The 14634-nt window shown below is 46.4% G+C and overlaps 2 protein-coding genes across 10 annotated transcripts in view; one reads left to right on the forward strand and one right to left on the reverse strand.

Annotated features, from left to right (window-relative positions):
- Positions 1-14634, reverse strand: part of pou2f2b (POU class 2 homeobox 2b) — a 49806-nt gene that overhangs the window by 9893 nt on the left and 25279 nt on the right. For 7 of the 9 annotated variants that reach the window (XR_015860829.1, XR_015860827.1, XM_088386941.1 and 4 more), the window contains exons 2-5: positions 8567-8632; positions 8282-8316; positions 7741-7797; positions 5944-6069 (exon numbers count right to left, since the gene is read on the reverse strand). Coding sequence is in view for 7 of the 9 variants with exons in the window: in XM_088386941.1 (XP_088243067.1) it covers positions 5944-6069; positions 7741-7797; positions 8282-8316; positions 8567-8632 (284 nt within the window). In the remaining 2 variants the exon portion in view is untranslated. Of the gene's footprint in view, positions 1-5943; positions 6070-7740; positions 7798-8281; positions 8317-8566; positions 8633-10162; positions 10666-12778; positions 13146-14634 lie in introns of those variants that run through there. The other 2 variants (XM_088386939.1, XM_088386940.1) reach the window with 2 other exon arrangements.
- LOC148392605 (uncharacterized) lies at positions 374-4548 on the forward strand. The gene has a single exon (XM_088387904.1). The coding sequence runs from the start codon at positions 1809-1811 to the stop codon at positions 3969-3971; it is 2163 nt and encodes a 720-aa protein (XP_088244030.1). The 5' UTR covers positions 374-1808; the 3' UTR covers positions 3972-4548.

Here is a 14634-nt window from a genome sequence, read left to right on the forward strand (position 1 = left end):
AGTGTTGTAAATTGTATATATATGTTATCATGCGTTCCCTAATGCGTACGTATTAATAAAGTTATTGCGCAGAATGCTTGCTGTTTTTTCTTTCAGACATCACCCAGTCCACAACAAGTCAAACGATGCTGTCTGGAGTTTCCTGACCTTCTACACATCTGGGAATCCAAGAAAGTTGTTGATGTCTAATACATGTCATTTTGTCTATGCACTCTTTTCACATGACTACTTTGTTTCCCATAACATTCACTTTTCGTTTCTCGTGGGATCCTGTCCGCGACTTCTAGTTTCACATAGAATCTCGTTTCTTCACTCCTGAGACAAAGCCCACGCTTTCCCCCCCCACCTATCAGGGGCTAGTCTCACAATGTGGTTTTTGTTGATGGGTCTTCTAAGAAAAATGAATCTGGTGTGACCCTTACTGGGTGTGCCATTGTTACTGCCGACATGGTTTTGGAGGCTGCTAAACTGCCATCCACTATGTCTGCGCAGGCCGCTGAGCTCATTGCTTTGACTGGGGCCTGCAAATTGTTTGCAAACAAATCCGTCACTATCTGGACTGATAGTCAGTATGCTTTTGCTGCAGTGCACGTGTTTGCTCGGCAGTGGAGCAACCGTGGCATGATAACTTCTGCAGGGAAGCCCGTCAACCCATTCCACATTACTGACTCGACTTTTGGGCACTGTCCAGCTGCCTTTAACGATGGCGGTTTGCAAGTGTGCTGCTCACACTGCGTGCTCTGATCCTGTTTCTCTCGGTAATGCTTTTGCTGACAATTCCGCTAAGGCCGCTGCGGAGGGCCTGCTCCATGTCTTGCCTCGTAACTTGTTTAAATGGGCTGCTATTTCGAGTCATGGGGTCACCCATGTCTCGACGGGGGGTATGGTGAAACAAGTTGAGGCTATTTATGCAACATACGGCTTTGCAGCTTTTTCACAACAATTTTGATCTGTGCTAAACATAACCCACAAGGCAATTTAGGACCTCAGAGAGGGAAATTCCTGACTCCGTTGTATCCGTTTCAGACAATACATATGGATTAAATCCAATTACATAAATGTGAAGGAAAAGAATATTGTTAGGTCATAATAGACCACATTTTGTAAATCAAATAGTGCATAACATTGGGAGAATGTTCCACATAAATCTAAAGAACCGTTGTTCCTATCGTCCGCAATCAGTTGTTGAGGGATCTAACGCGACTATAAAAAACAGATTAAAGAGATGTATGGACGAAACCAAACGACCATGGACTCAGTGCTTAGACCTGGTCAAAATGTACATAAATATTACAAGTACAACAGGGCTAACTCCCTATGAAACAATGTTTGGAAGGAGGCCTTACAGGCTTCCTCAGTTCAAGAACACATGGGAGATCCCCGAGGAAGCCACGTTAGCTGATTACATGAGAAAAATGTTGGAACCTCAAAAGAATCTAACCAATAACACTGATGATGAACCCATTTCTCCGCAGGAAGACCCCAAAGTGGTACCGGGAGACTGGGTCTTGATCAGGAGTATCAAGAGGAAGAATTGGCATTCACCCAAGTGGGAAGGTCCTTTTTTGGTACTACTCACGACACCTAATGCTTTGAAAATAGCCGAACGCAACACGTGGATTCATTTATCTCATTGTAAAAAGGTGATCTCTGCAGACCCAACCTAAAGTACGGAAGGTGAGCAAAGTCTGGTAATAGTGCCTGATCCTGGTGCCAAGATCCAGGGTTGACACGAAAGCTAGCAGAAGCCAATTTCCAAGACACCAACCCGAAGCTCAGGGTGTTGACTCTGAGGAGATCCAAAAAACATGAGCATTAGAGAGTCAGTTGATGAGAGCTTTAATCAGGCTGTGGCCTGCGCTAAGTCTGTCATGTGTTTTTGGTTGCTTTTGCTGGGTTGTGTTACCATTGTGTTTTTTTCGGGGGTTACTTTATTTGGAGGGATAGAGTACCATGAGCCTCGAACATTATTCTCTCAGGCGACTGCTAACGCTAATTCTAGTCGATGTGGCTCATGGGGAGAACTTGCTAGACATAAGCGCGACGCTAAATCCCCTTTTGATCATGTTGTTTGTGTTCCAGGAGCCGTCCGTGTTCCTACCTGTGTACCATGGCTTTTGTCTTGGGCTTATAATAACTCATTAATGTTTACTGTGGCTCCTAACACATCTTCTTCTATTATTTTGCCTTTGAAAAGTTTGAAAGGGTTTCGTAATGGTCGCCCCACTACTGGAGATAGATGGCTCGGGTATTGGTGGTATTTAACTGGCCACCCGGTTAACACCGGCTGGGGCACCCTTGTCACCACACAAATGCGAGGGTATTGGCCCTCTGGTTCCAGTGACGAGGCTGTGTTCTTTGCTAAACGGGTGACTTTGATAAATCGGGGCACAAGCCTCCTTTTGACTCTTACACTCCCTGATGGTCATATTCGTCCTCCCAATGCCACCTTGTTTAACACTTCTTGTTGGGGTTTTCAACTGTGGGCTTGGTCCTCTGGAATCGATCCTCGCTTTCCTATTGCTATTTGCCTTAATAGAACAATGTCGGTCGCAGACCGTCCCGTTACAAATAAATACACCCTGTCGGCAGGAGCGAAAATCACGAGTACGCTCCTCACTGATGTAGACAGCTATTTTGTGGCCTCCACAGGGATAAGCGGTCATACTAACAACTGGCTTCTTATGGCTGAGCAGGCCGCAAAGATGGCTGGCGCCAGTTGCGTTGCATGCATGGGTCCAAGACCTCTTTTGAAAATCATACCTGCGAATATAGGTCCTAAGTGTGCTGTTACTTTAATGTTAAGCCTGTCCATTTCACCCACTCATGATTGTTTTAAATGGGATAGGGTTTACCCTGTTGCCTCTATGACAAAATATAAACCCCTTTTTTCGTCCGATGTAGCTAAGGGTAATTTTACATGTATTAGATTGCCTGGTACCGGTGAGAAGCTCGGCGCCCTGCCTCCTCTATGGTGTGCGTCCATGACCAATGTCGCTGCCCCTTTTTTGCCCATTGCTCGTAGTGATGTTTGGTTTTGGTGTAATAGTAACAAGCTTTATGATAGGTTGCCTTTCGACAGCTCCGGAATTTGTGCTTTGGTGACCCTATTGCTACCTGTTCATTTGTTACCTATGTCCTCTTATGATCTAACATCTTTTGCTAAGTCCGTGGTTCCCGTTTTCTGGCCGAGAACGAAACGAAGCGCCGAGTGGCGGGGCGCGGCTAATCCAACTTACATTGACGCCATTGGTGTTCCTAGAGGAGTACCGGATGAGTATAAGCTGGTGAATCAGATAGCAGCTGGTTTTGAATCCGCCCTGTGTTGGTGGTGTACTATTAACAAAAATGTTGACAGGATTAACTACGTCCATTACAACGTGCAGAGGCTTGGAAACTGGTCCGAGGCGGGTTTCAGGGCGGTCCACTCCCAACTGGCCGCTACTTCCCTCATGGCTTTCCAGAATCGAATGGCCCTTGACATGCTACTCTCAAAGGAGGGCGGTGTCTGCGCCATGTTCGGTGAGCAATGTTGCACGTTTATTCCGAATAATACTGCAGCCGGCGGAAGCCTGTCCCAGGCCCTTGAGGGCCTGCGGACCTTGAACGGGGAGATGAAGGAGCACAGTGGGGTGAACACAGACGTTTGGACCGACTGGTTGAACGTGTTCGGAAAGTACCGCACCCTGGTTTCCTCTGCCCTGGTCTCCATAGCCGTTTTCTCTGCCATTTTGACCTTGTGTGGATGTTGTTGCATCCCTTGTCTCCGATCCCTAATTAACAGACTAATTACAACTGCTATCTCTCCACCAGCTGAGACTTTCCCGTTGCTCCAAAGGGTTGACCTTTCGATCGACGCGGGTTCCTTCTCTAGTGACGACCCGGTCGGCGACTCTTTTGTGGTAAACCTGTCCGGTTTGTTTCTTGACCCTAGCTTTGCCGGTTATGACTCAGTTTCCTCCTGTGTGTAAGTTAGTTCTTGCGAAATGTGATCCCTCGGCCATAAATCTTTTTGAAGTGGCCATGTGGGTGATGTGTTGTTCTCCGGGAACTTATGATAAAACAGGGGGGAATTGTTAGATAAATTGTATATATATGTTATCATGCGTTCCCTAATGCGTACGTATTAATAAAGTTATTGCGCAGAATGCTTGCTGTTTTTTCTTTCAGACATCACCCAGTCCACAACAAGTCAAACGATGCTGTCTGGAGTTTCCTGACCTTCTACACATCTGGGAATCCAAGAAAGTTGTTGATGTCTAATACATGTCATTTTGTCTATGCACTCTTTTCACATGACTACTTTGTTTCCCATAACATTCACTTTTCGTTTCTCGTGGGATCCTGTCCGCGACTTCTAGTTTCACATAGAATCTCGTTTCTTCACTCCTGAGACAAAGCCCACGCTTTCCCCCCCCACCTATCAGGGGCTAGTCTCACATTGTAGGTAGGGCATTCCTAAATAAAAAGAGAGGAGTGTAAACAAGACCTTTAGTGTATTTTGGATTGATGTAAGTCTGTTTGCACTCCTCGCGAGAAAAGACTCAACATTCTGTCTCACTGGTTTTGTCTGCTGATCCTTTTGCTGAATCTGAACCTAACAGCCAGGATGCTTCAATAGCAGCCTTTAGCTCATTTGCATATTTGGGTCTGGTGTCTTTCAGCTTCTTCACAATACCCCACAAATTCTCTATGGGGTTCAGGTCAGGGGAATTGGCAGGCCAATCAAGGACAGTAATGCCATGGTCAGTACACCATTTACTGGTGGTTTTGGCACTGTGGGCAGGTGCCAGATCATGCTGGAAAATGAAATCATCATCTCCATAGAGCTTGTCAGCAGATGGAAGTAGGTAGTGCTCTAAAATCAGAATTTACTCTGGACTTGATGAAACACAGTGGACCAACACCAGCAGCTGACATGGCTCCCCAAACCATCGCTGACTGTGGGAACTTCACACTGGATTTCAAGCAACTTGGATTTTGTTCCTGTCCAGCCTTTCTCCAGACTCTGGCACCTTGACTTCCAAATGAAATACAAAACTTGCTTTCGTCTGAAAAGAGGACTTTGGACCACTCTGCAACTGTCTAGTGCTTCTTTTCCATAGCCCAAGTTAGACTCTTCAGAAGTGGCTTGACCATGGGAATACGGCATTGTAGCCCATTTCCCGGACACGTCTGTGAACAGTGGCTTTTGATGCCTGGACTCCAGCTTCAGTCCACTGTCTTTGAAGCTCCCCCAAATTCTTCTTCACAATGCTGTTAAGGCTGCGGTCATCTCTCTTGGTTGTGCAGCGTTTCCTGCCACATTTCCCCCTTCCAATAGACTTTTTGTGGATGTGCTTTGAAACTGCACTTTGTGAACAGCTTGCTCTTTGAGAAATTTGTTTTTGTGTCTTACCCTCCTAATGGAGGGTGTCTATGATGGTCCTCTGGACAGCAGTCAGATCAGCAGTCTTTCCCATACTTGCCATTTAGTTAACTGAACCAAGTGTTTTTCAAGGCTCAGGAAACCCTTGTAGGTGTTTCGCATTAATTAGACTATTCAAGTGATTAGTTGAATACCCTACAAGTATACTTTTTCATGATATTCTAATATTTTGAGATAGCATGCTTGAGTTTTCTTAAGCTGTATGCCATAATCAGCAATATTAAAATAATAAAAGCCTTGCAATATTTCAGTTGATTTGTAATGAATCCAGAATGTATGACATTTATGTTTTTTTAATTGTATTACAGAAAATAAAGAACTTTATCACAATATTAAATTTTCTGAGACAGTCCTGTATGTAGCGAGTGGCGCACCAATTGGCCTATATTTGCTCTTTTCAAACTAATGATATTATAGCTTTGCTTGTTTTTATAAACAAATTAGCACAATAAGAAAAACAAAGTGCGTGCGTGCGTGTGTGTGTATGTGTGTGTGCGCATGCGTGCGTGTCTCACCCCTGCCAGCTGGGAGCCAGTAAGCATGAGTTGTGTATGTTGCAGTGTTGTCTGGGAGGGGGAGGGGGTGGGCCCGTGAGGGGGAGGCAGTGCCGGAGACATCTGACCACACTCTTCCATCTTATTCTAGAAGAAACAAGAGGACGACAGGAAGGAGAAAAGTGAGCAGGTGACCCCGCTGGTGGGGAGAACACTGCATTGCGAGGTCCGCACGAGAGCAAGCGTCATGCCAACAACTACAGTGGAGCCTCGGTTTTCGAACGTCCCGATTCTCGAACAAATCGGTATTCGAACAAAAAAATCGAGATTTTTTTGCTTCGGATGTCGGACGAAATTCGGTTGTCGAACCTCGCGAGATGAGCCGAGAGGACCCGCATGCCAACTGACTCCGTTCGTTATTACGTTCTCGTTACTCTGAGGATTGCATCAACTCTAATCATGCCTCCAAAGGAAGCAAGTGGGTGCCGTAAAGCCATCCTAAAACACAAAGACTCTGCTAAAGCAATGCGACACTGAGCGCCCGGCGCGCTGCGGTTGCGCGATCGGACTAAATTAAGCTCCCTGCGCACTGAGGTCCACTTAAATTTTGGAAAGTACATTAGGACTTTAAAAATATTTTCAAAATTTTAGCGACCTCTCTGTCACAATAATGCGACCAGCGCAGTGCAGTTGCGCGGTCGGCGGCGCGCAACGGTTGCGCGTTCGGCGGTACGCTGCAGTTGCGTGATCAGACAAAATTAAGCTCACTGCGCACTGATGTCCACTTTAATTTTGGAAAGTACATCAAGACTTTAAAAATATTTTCTAAGTTTCAGCGACGGCTCGGCTCTGTCACAATACTGCGACCAGCGTGGTGCAGTTGCGCGGTCGGCGACGCACTACGGTTGCGCGTTCGGCGGTGTGCTGCTGTTGCGCGATTGGACAAAAATGCGCGTTCTTTTTTTGGCTTGGAACGGATCAATTTTTATTCCATTATTTGTAATTGGAAAATATGATTGGGAATTCGAACGATTAACTTCTCGAACAGCCTTCTGGAACGGATTGTGTTCAAAAACCGAGGCTCCACTGTACTTTCATTGTATTTTAATTCAAGAAACAACATTTACCAAGTGCTTTTTACTTTTGAAGCTACTTTGTGACGATATTTAGTGGCACAATGTATGAATTCTTAAATCATATTTTCCTGCTAAAATGAATGGAAATGTTAACCACTACAACATTTAATATACTATTTTGGCAATTCAACGGGATTTTTCCTGCTCACTTCGGTGTACGCATTATGGCCACAAGGAGGCAGTAGATTACATACAGACAAAGATTTAATAATGACACGCAGGACAAGACAGTCTCAACTGAGACGCAATAAAAAATAAAAAAAAATCTGAGACGCAAACATATTTTACAGTGGACTTAGTTTGGCACTTGAGACCTCTTCTATTCTTGTTTTTCTTTTTGCTGCATGATTTGGGGGGCATTTTATGCGACAAAACGATGGCGGCTTTGTTAGCGATCCTTCCAGGATGGAGCATGTCCCAACTGGGAAAGACAAGACTGTGCTCGGCCACTCGTTGGCATCTCTTCACCGGCATATGCAAATATGGGTGATTTGAAACACTCCAACTTTATTTAGACATTAGTCTTAGTGGCTTGCTTGTGTACTTGGGCAGGGACACAAAAGGAGCAAGTCAGAAATCACCCACTTGCTGTCAAGCAATTTTCTGTGCGACGCTAAGACACAAAAGGTAAGTAAACATGAAGACGTGGGCATGCACACAGGCAGGTAGAATAGTGACTTACCTTGCTGCTGCTCAGGCTGGGTGAAAGGGAAAAGGGATTGACCTTTATTGACTGAGCCTTGATGGAGAGAAAAAGGACAGAATTTGAGGATTGGCTGAAGAAGTGATTTTTCATATCCAAGGAGAACAAACATAAATGTGACAATGGTTCCGTTTTTCTGCTGACGTGTTCTGGAATATCATGCTCACTGCAGAGGGGATTCGAACCCAGCTACCAATCGCCCATTCACTTGTCCTCAACAGGGACGGGTTGTGTGCTGGAGCTGCTTCCGTCTGACTTTGGGCAAGTATGTGTGTGTGGGGGGGGAACTGGACCCAAAAGTGCCTTTTTGGATTTGGAAGCAGAGACTCATCATCGAAGCGACCGGGATGTTGCCGTGATGCAAATAAATCAACTTGAGGTCGGCCTCATACGGTTAGCTTGGGCTAGCCTGATCGGCACGAGCCTCATCATACTGACGTTGGCGGGACCATGGAATAGCGCTGGAGGAACACGGAGTGCAGGTTGGCCCCAAAAGTCTGCCAGATTAACTTGGACGTACCTGGTGATTGGAGTCAGAGCCGTTGCGCTCGGAATCTGCACGGAAAGAAAGAGGGCTAAGACACGGCTACAACACACCGAGTGAAGTTTTCAAAGTGGGCGATGATTAAAAGGAAACAAGAAGCTAACGCAGGTGCATTTTAGACGACTGACAAAATTGCAAAGAATTTAAATTGTGCTAATTCAAATACAGATTGGAAAATATGCATTTGAGAAAATGCATAACAAAATAAAGACATAATGTGTTCTACTCATGCCTGTGTGTGTGTACGTGTGCGATTGTCACCTGTGCTGTCCAGCGGTGAGTCAGCTCCAAGTTTGTCAAGCTCAGCCAACCTTGGCATCCTGTTATCTGCAAGACACAAAGACACGTGTTGACGAGAAAGAGAGGAGCCTTGAGGTGAAGGTTGGGAGTGCCGTCAGACCACAGTGCACCCCCCCCCCCACACACACACACAGACACTGTACAGGCAGCGTAGGTGAGTCGCTTGCTTGCTTGTATCCATTCATACTTTCCAATTAAAGCGAGTAGGCCGGGCTCAGGCTAAATTTAAGTCGAGATGTTTTGACCGTGGGCGCCATTGGAAGCTCTAAAGGTCTCTCGCGTGTCATTAATCGCCAGTCCTGGTGCAACGCTTCACATTTTTCTGCTCTTTTTTTGACTCATTTTTTTCCTGGCCAATGAACCGCGAGATGAAGTCGGCTTGCGGTTATTTGTGAGGCCTTCTTGCGAGCCACTTCCCTTTTGTGAAAATATGCAAATCTGCCCCAACCACCGACTAATTGTGTCATGCCACCTGCAGAATCGACTCACTAACCCACACTCTGCTCGTTTTTTTGAAGCAATAGCGTGCAAGATGATGTTTGACACAATGGATTGGTGGAAAGACGAATGCTAGAAAACCGCCATCATGTGGACAGACAGTGGACAGAAGTCCCGTCCGATATTGATAAATAGATGACAAACGTGCAGTACATCAAGATGCACTGGCGTTCTCTCACTTCCCCACGTTACTTCCCCATTATAAGATTAGCGGTGTGTGTTACTTACCGGTAACATTAGCATGTTCAAACATTCCACGCACACATGACAAAGAAGAGTGCTGCCTTTTGATGTGAAAACCTTTTCAAATATGGGCTTCTTTGCCCTGTGACACACTCCAATCTCGCAACATTTGGCGCTGTGTAATCCAACATGATGTAGAATCAGGAACAATCAATAAGAAGACTGTTATAATAAAATTTTTCAAGATAAAATTCAAAGATTGTACAATGTAGCTGCACAAATGAAAAATGAAACTCTACTGGATTTTGATTGGACAAAATTCTGCAGTTAAAGTGGGGCCACTTGAAGTCTGGTGAATTTCGACTTGGTTGTGTTACTTTGATTCGCATCACCATCGGGGGTCAATTTATCCAGCTCACACGGAATTGTTAATAACATGAAAAGACAGCACTGAGGGAGGGACAACAGAGACATTTTGGAGATAATTGGCCGGGCGGACTAACGAGCGCGCTCGACCTCCGGCTGACCCACACAAGGTTAAGCCTCGTATTTTAAACAAGAATTATCGGACAAAATTTAACCGGGACATGATGCGGTGTTGCCGAGACGCCAAATGATTGGCTAACTTTTGCTCTGTCAGCTGAGCATGAAGACAAAATAGATAATATTTAAAAAACATTAAAAAAAAAAGGCAAGATGTGATCCACTCAAAACAAGCGCTGACCTTTCCTGTCCACCTTAACTCCGCCGCCTATTGGCAGACAGGCAGGCAAGCAGGCAGGCCAGCCCTTGCTCTCCAATTAGACTCGCGCACACACACACATTGCCATTGTGCACGCGCATCATTGGTTGCCCGGTCAAGTAGCGCACACTCACCTGGCAACCACATAGTTGCGACGAACGAGTCCTTGCAATCTTAAGCAATTGCTGGCACCTCACTCAAAAAGTCAGCAAAGAATAAGTCACTGCAACACGCACGTACACGCGCACGCAGGACAGCCTCTCTCTGTTTTTCTTTCACTCACTCATTCTCACTGAGCCACGCCTCCTTCATTTGCAGGATGTGGTCTGCAACGCGACAGGAAGTGAGGTTCAAAAGAGTGGGAAGTGGGCCCAAAGGTAAGGCAGGAAGATGGCAGTAAAAGAAGAGAAAGCGAGAAAAAGGAGGGAGGGAGCGTTAGGTGAGTATGTGACAGAGTGGAAGGGGCAGAAGTGAGCTGGCTGGCTGGCTGACTTACTGACTGACTGCGGTGGAAAGTGACAGTGCAGCTGGAAAGAGCCGCTCACACGCTGACACACGTGCAATTGTACAACACACACATGCACACACACACACAACGTGGAGGAAATTTTCAACGACACCCACTGCTTCTAAAAACAGAATTAGGCTGGAGGTGGATGTTTTTTTTCTTCCCCTAGCAGAAATAATTATGACAAGATCGACACACTTACAACCGGGAACCAATTGAGTGGTGCAGAGGACCAACTGCAACAGGATAAACTCCCACATAGAGAATAGGAGAGCACACAATTGTTTGTTTTCACTTTGCTCCACTGTGACGGGAGGTTCAAGCGGCCACAAGGTTGCACTATTGAGCCGCAAATGGATGCGGCCAACCTCTTGGTCACTCAAAATGGCCACTAGCCAAGAAATGATGTTTAATCCAGTTTCATTTTATTTTTCAAAAGATACTTTTGACTTTGACACACGAAGTGTGACGAGATGACAAAAAACATATTGGTTGGCATAATGGTGGCACTGCTGTTTTGGTTAGCAAAATCTATAACAGAAGGGGGGCATTATTTGAGAAAATAGCATATTAACAACACTGAAATTTGCTGCAAAAATCACATTTTGTTCAGTTTTGCATCCACCAGTCTAATAAGTCGGCACCATCATGTGAGAAAATACAGCTCATCAATTTCCATCAGTTTTGTCAACACGAATGACGTCAAGTGAGATTTCCATGCCAGCGATGTTGGGCGCCAGATGCGTTTGTGTGATCGTACGTGACAAACGGCGGGTGTTTTTGTATGTAACGTGTGCGGACGCTCACTGACAGACAGGGAGGGGGGAGTATGTAGGGAGTGTGTAGGTGCGCGCGCACGCGTGTGCCAGTGCGCGCGTACTGGCACCGTTGGTTAAGAAAAAGAGAAGAACTATAGCAAATGGCCATTTGTGCTACAGTTGACAGCACCCTGGGGGGAGGTCTCAGCCTTGGTTACCATGGAGACCAGTCCTCGCAACACTACATCCAGCCAGGCCACTTAGATGGCTCAGGTCTCAATTGACGCATGGTCAGACATTGACCGACCCCCCAGCCCCCCCCCCCCCCCCCCCCTGCTAAAAACGTTCATGCAAATGTTTGGAATTCTTAAGTTGAAACGCCATCAATTAGCTGAGAATTGGTCGGTTTGGCAAATGTTAATTTATTAGGACAAATGTGGTATTTGAAAAAGTACAACTTAAGTTAGAATGGTTTGAATGCTTGACCCTTATTTTTACATTTTGATTTTTTTTTTTTACTTTGATAATATTTTAATTTGTCGCTGTCGTGGTTTGAATAAGTTGAGGTATGTGCAAGGATTCGAAAATTAATTTGCTGATTTTAGCAGTTTGACGCCGGCGTGTTTAGATTGCTCGAGAAAAATTGAAACCCATTTTATTTAGTCTGCTGCAGAAAGTGCAACTTCTGGGAATGTGAGAAAATGTTGGTACAATGTGGGAATTCTTTGAACATTGACAATCCTTCCTGATTTGAATGCGCATGCTCTGCCCTTCGAATTTGGAACGCTAAGGACAAAGATGGATAAAGAAAAACACATTTCACTTACAGCCCTCGCTTGGAGAGCTTCAATTTGGACCAGCCTAATTGTGATTCAAACACACACTATTAAGATGTGATCTCGTGATTACTTTAAGTTGTGTTGATACGACACACTCGCACGCACACACACGATGCAATAGTGTGACCCCCAGGGAGGAAGATGGGGGAGGCTGAGGCCTCTCGAGCGCCATCAATCACCAGACTGTCACAAGGAGGAGCAGGGGTGCGCGTGTGTGTGTGTGTGTGTGTGTGTGTGTGTGGGGGGGGGGGGGGGGGGGGGGGGGGGGGGGGTTGAACACACGATGGAAGCCAAGGTGGCGATAGACAGAAGAAGAAAAGGGAGGTGCGTACGCAATGGCTCATTGTCGGGCCTACTGCGAGCTCTTAAGAGGAGTCTACCGGCCTTCTCTCGCTCTGGCGCACCCTTCCCATTTCCACACGCACAAACGCGCGCGCGGCCGTTAATTCATCTAATCCATCACATTGGTGCTCTTGGATGGAGCCGCCAAGTCCTCTACATCATCCGAGTCGCAAGACTGCAAGGTTAGAGATTAAAAATCCAGTTCGGTGTTTTGGTGGCGTGCGGGTGGGCAAGGGTGTCGTGGTAGGTTTAGAAACAAGCTGAGCGACAAGCTTGTTGTGGCGGAAAACACAAACATCTCACCTACATGCCGGATGTGGCCGGCCGGCGAGGAGCCGGATCCCAGCGACCCTCGTCCCATCTCCCCGTAGCGCGATACACCGAGGTCGGGGAGGGAAATAAAATCAAATCGCACCAGTGAGGGACAAGCGACTTCGAGGTTCACTTTCACTCTCGGCCATTAGCTTCCGTCACCACAACGGTGGACAACCCCAGGTGGACCTGTGGGAAAATGTCAAGTCGGCTGAAGTTTAAAAAGGAGAAGAAACATAGGAGGTTGGTTCCAAACATATAGTCATGGCAGCATAATATCAGTTGCAGTAATCTAAATGATTTTTGATTCCAGACGGATGTTCTCCTCTCTCATTACTCTGAAGCGATTTACAACAGAGGCAAGATATAAGAATATGGACAACCCCAGGTGGACCTGTGGGAAAATGTCAAGTCGGATGAAGTTTAAAAAGAAGAAGAAACATAGGAGGTTGGTTCCAAACATATAGTCATGGCAGCATAATATCAGTTGCAGTAATCTAAATGATTTTTGATTCCAGACGGATGTTCTCCTCTCTCATTACTCTGAAGCGATTTACAACAGAAGCAAGATATAAGAATCCCGATCTGCCGAAAGAGGCCTGAACTAAAAAGTCTGAAGATGGGGCTTCTGGGAGTTTGCTGTGCTTTGTGGCCAAGCGTCCCATCTTTCTTTTGTGGCGACCTTGCCCTTTTCTTCTTCTCATTCAAACTTTTTCTTCTCCTCGCTCTGTCTTCCTCTCTCGACCATGTTGGTCAGCAGCAGCAGCTGTGACATCAGCGGCCACTCTCCTCGCCTCCAATTGGACATTCGGCCATGTTGCCAGGCAACAGCAGTGAAAGGTCTCAGTGTGAGCGTGCACGCCTCTGCTGTGTGTGTGTGTGTGTGTGTGTGTGTGTGCGCGTGCATGCGTGCGTGCGTCCGTTCGTGTGTCTGTTTATAGCAAGTGAAAGGTGCACGAGCCATTTTCCACGCCTTGCCCTTTATCTGTGCATGAGCAATGATCAGCGGGAATCCCAAGCTTTAGCTCCGTTCAAAGCATGCAGATGATTGGCCGGCTGCTTGCAAGACGGATAAGAGCGCGTCTTGTTCATAAAAAAAATAAAAAAAGAATCAAACCAGTCTGTCTGCAACGTCTCCACAAATAAAAGTGTTCTCATTGTGTGTGTGTGCGTAAGCCCCCGGGAGTGGGTGGTTATTGTATCTGACACAGCGGCTCTTTCTCGCGCCTCATATTTCTGGGCCGATCGATTCCTCTGACTCCCGACAAGACAATAATCGCACCTCCCTCTCTCACTCCATCACTACCATTATTACTGACCTCCCCGGGGAGCCGGCAGGGTGGGGGCGAGGGGAGGCAGGGAGGAAGGGTGAGGGATGGGAGGGAGACACCGAGTTGACAAAATGAGCCTATGATGATGAAAAAGCAAGAGGGGACAATGTCGAAAGGGAGACGGGACGAACAAAAGGGGACGCAAGAGACGAATGGAGAGAGGCGAGGCAAGGCTAAAGTGCGAAGGACGGAAAGCAAGGTGGGAAAGATGCACTTTGCAACAAGGAACTATACGGGACAATCGTCCATCCGTCTGTCCACCCGTGTCTTTGGGAGGGATCCCAGGCCAACTGGGAGACATGGGGGGATGGGAAACAAAGCCAGGCTCCAATACTGCGCTGTGCTTCTCGGCCAGGAAGTGTCGGATGCTCAGAGTATCATGTCACAGGGGCGTGTTAGAGGTTGTCATATAATGTTGCCAATCTGTGTTGCGCATGCGTTAGAGCAATACGGTAATTTGATGTCGCATAGATCTCACTAAGTCCCGCAGAGTTTATGCACGGAGCAGATAAACCG

The sequence above is a fragment of the Syngnathus floridae genome, chromosome 10 (assembly GCF_059516105.1).
Source record: "Syngnathus floridae isolate MCC-2025c chromosome 10, RoL_Sflo_1.0, whole genome shotgun sequence".
Classification (NCBI taxonomy): Eukaryota; Metazoa; Chordata; class Actinopteri; order Syngnathiformes; family Syngnathidae; genus Syngnathus; species Syngnathus floridae.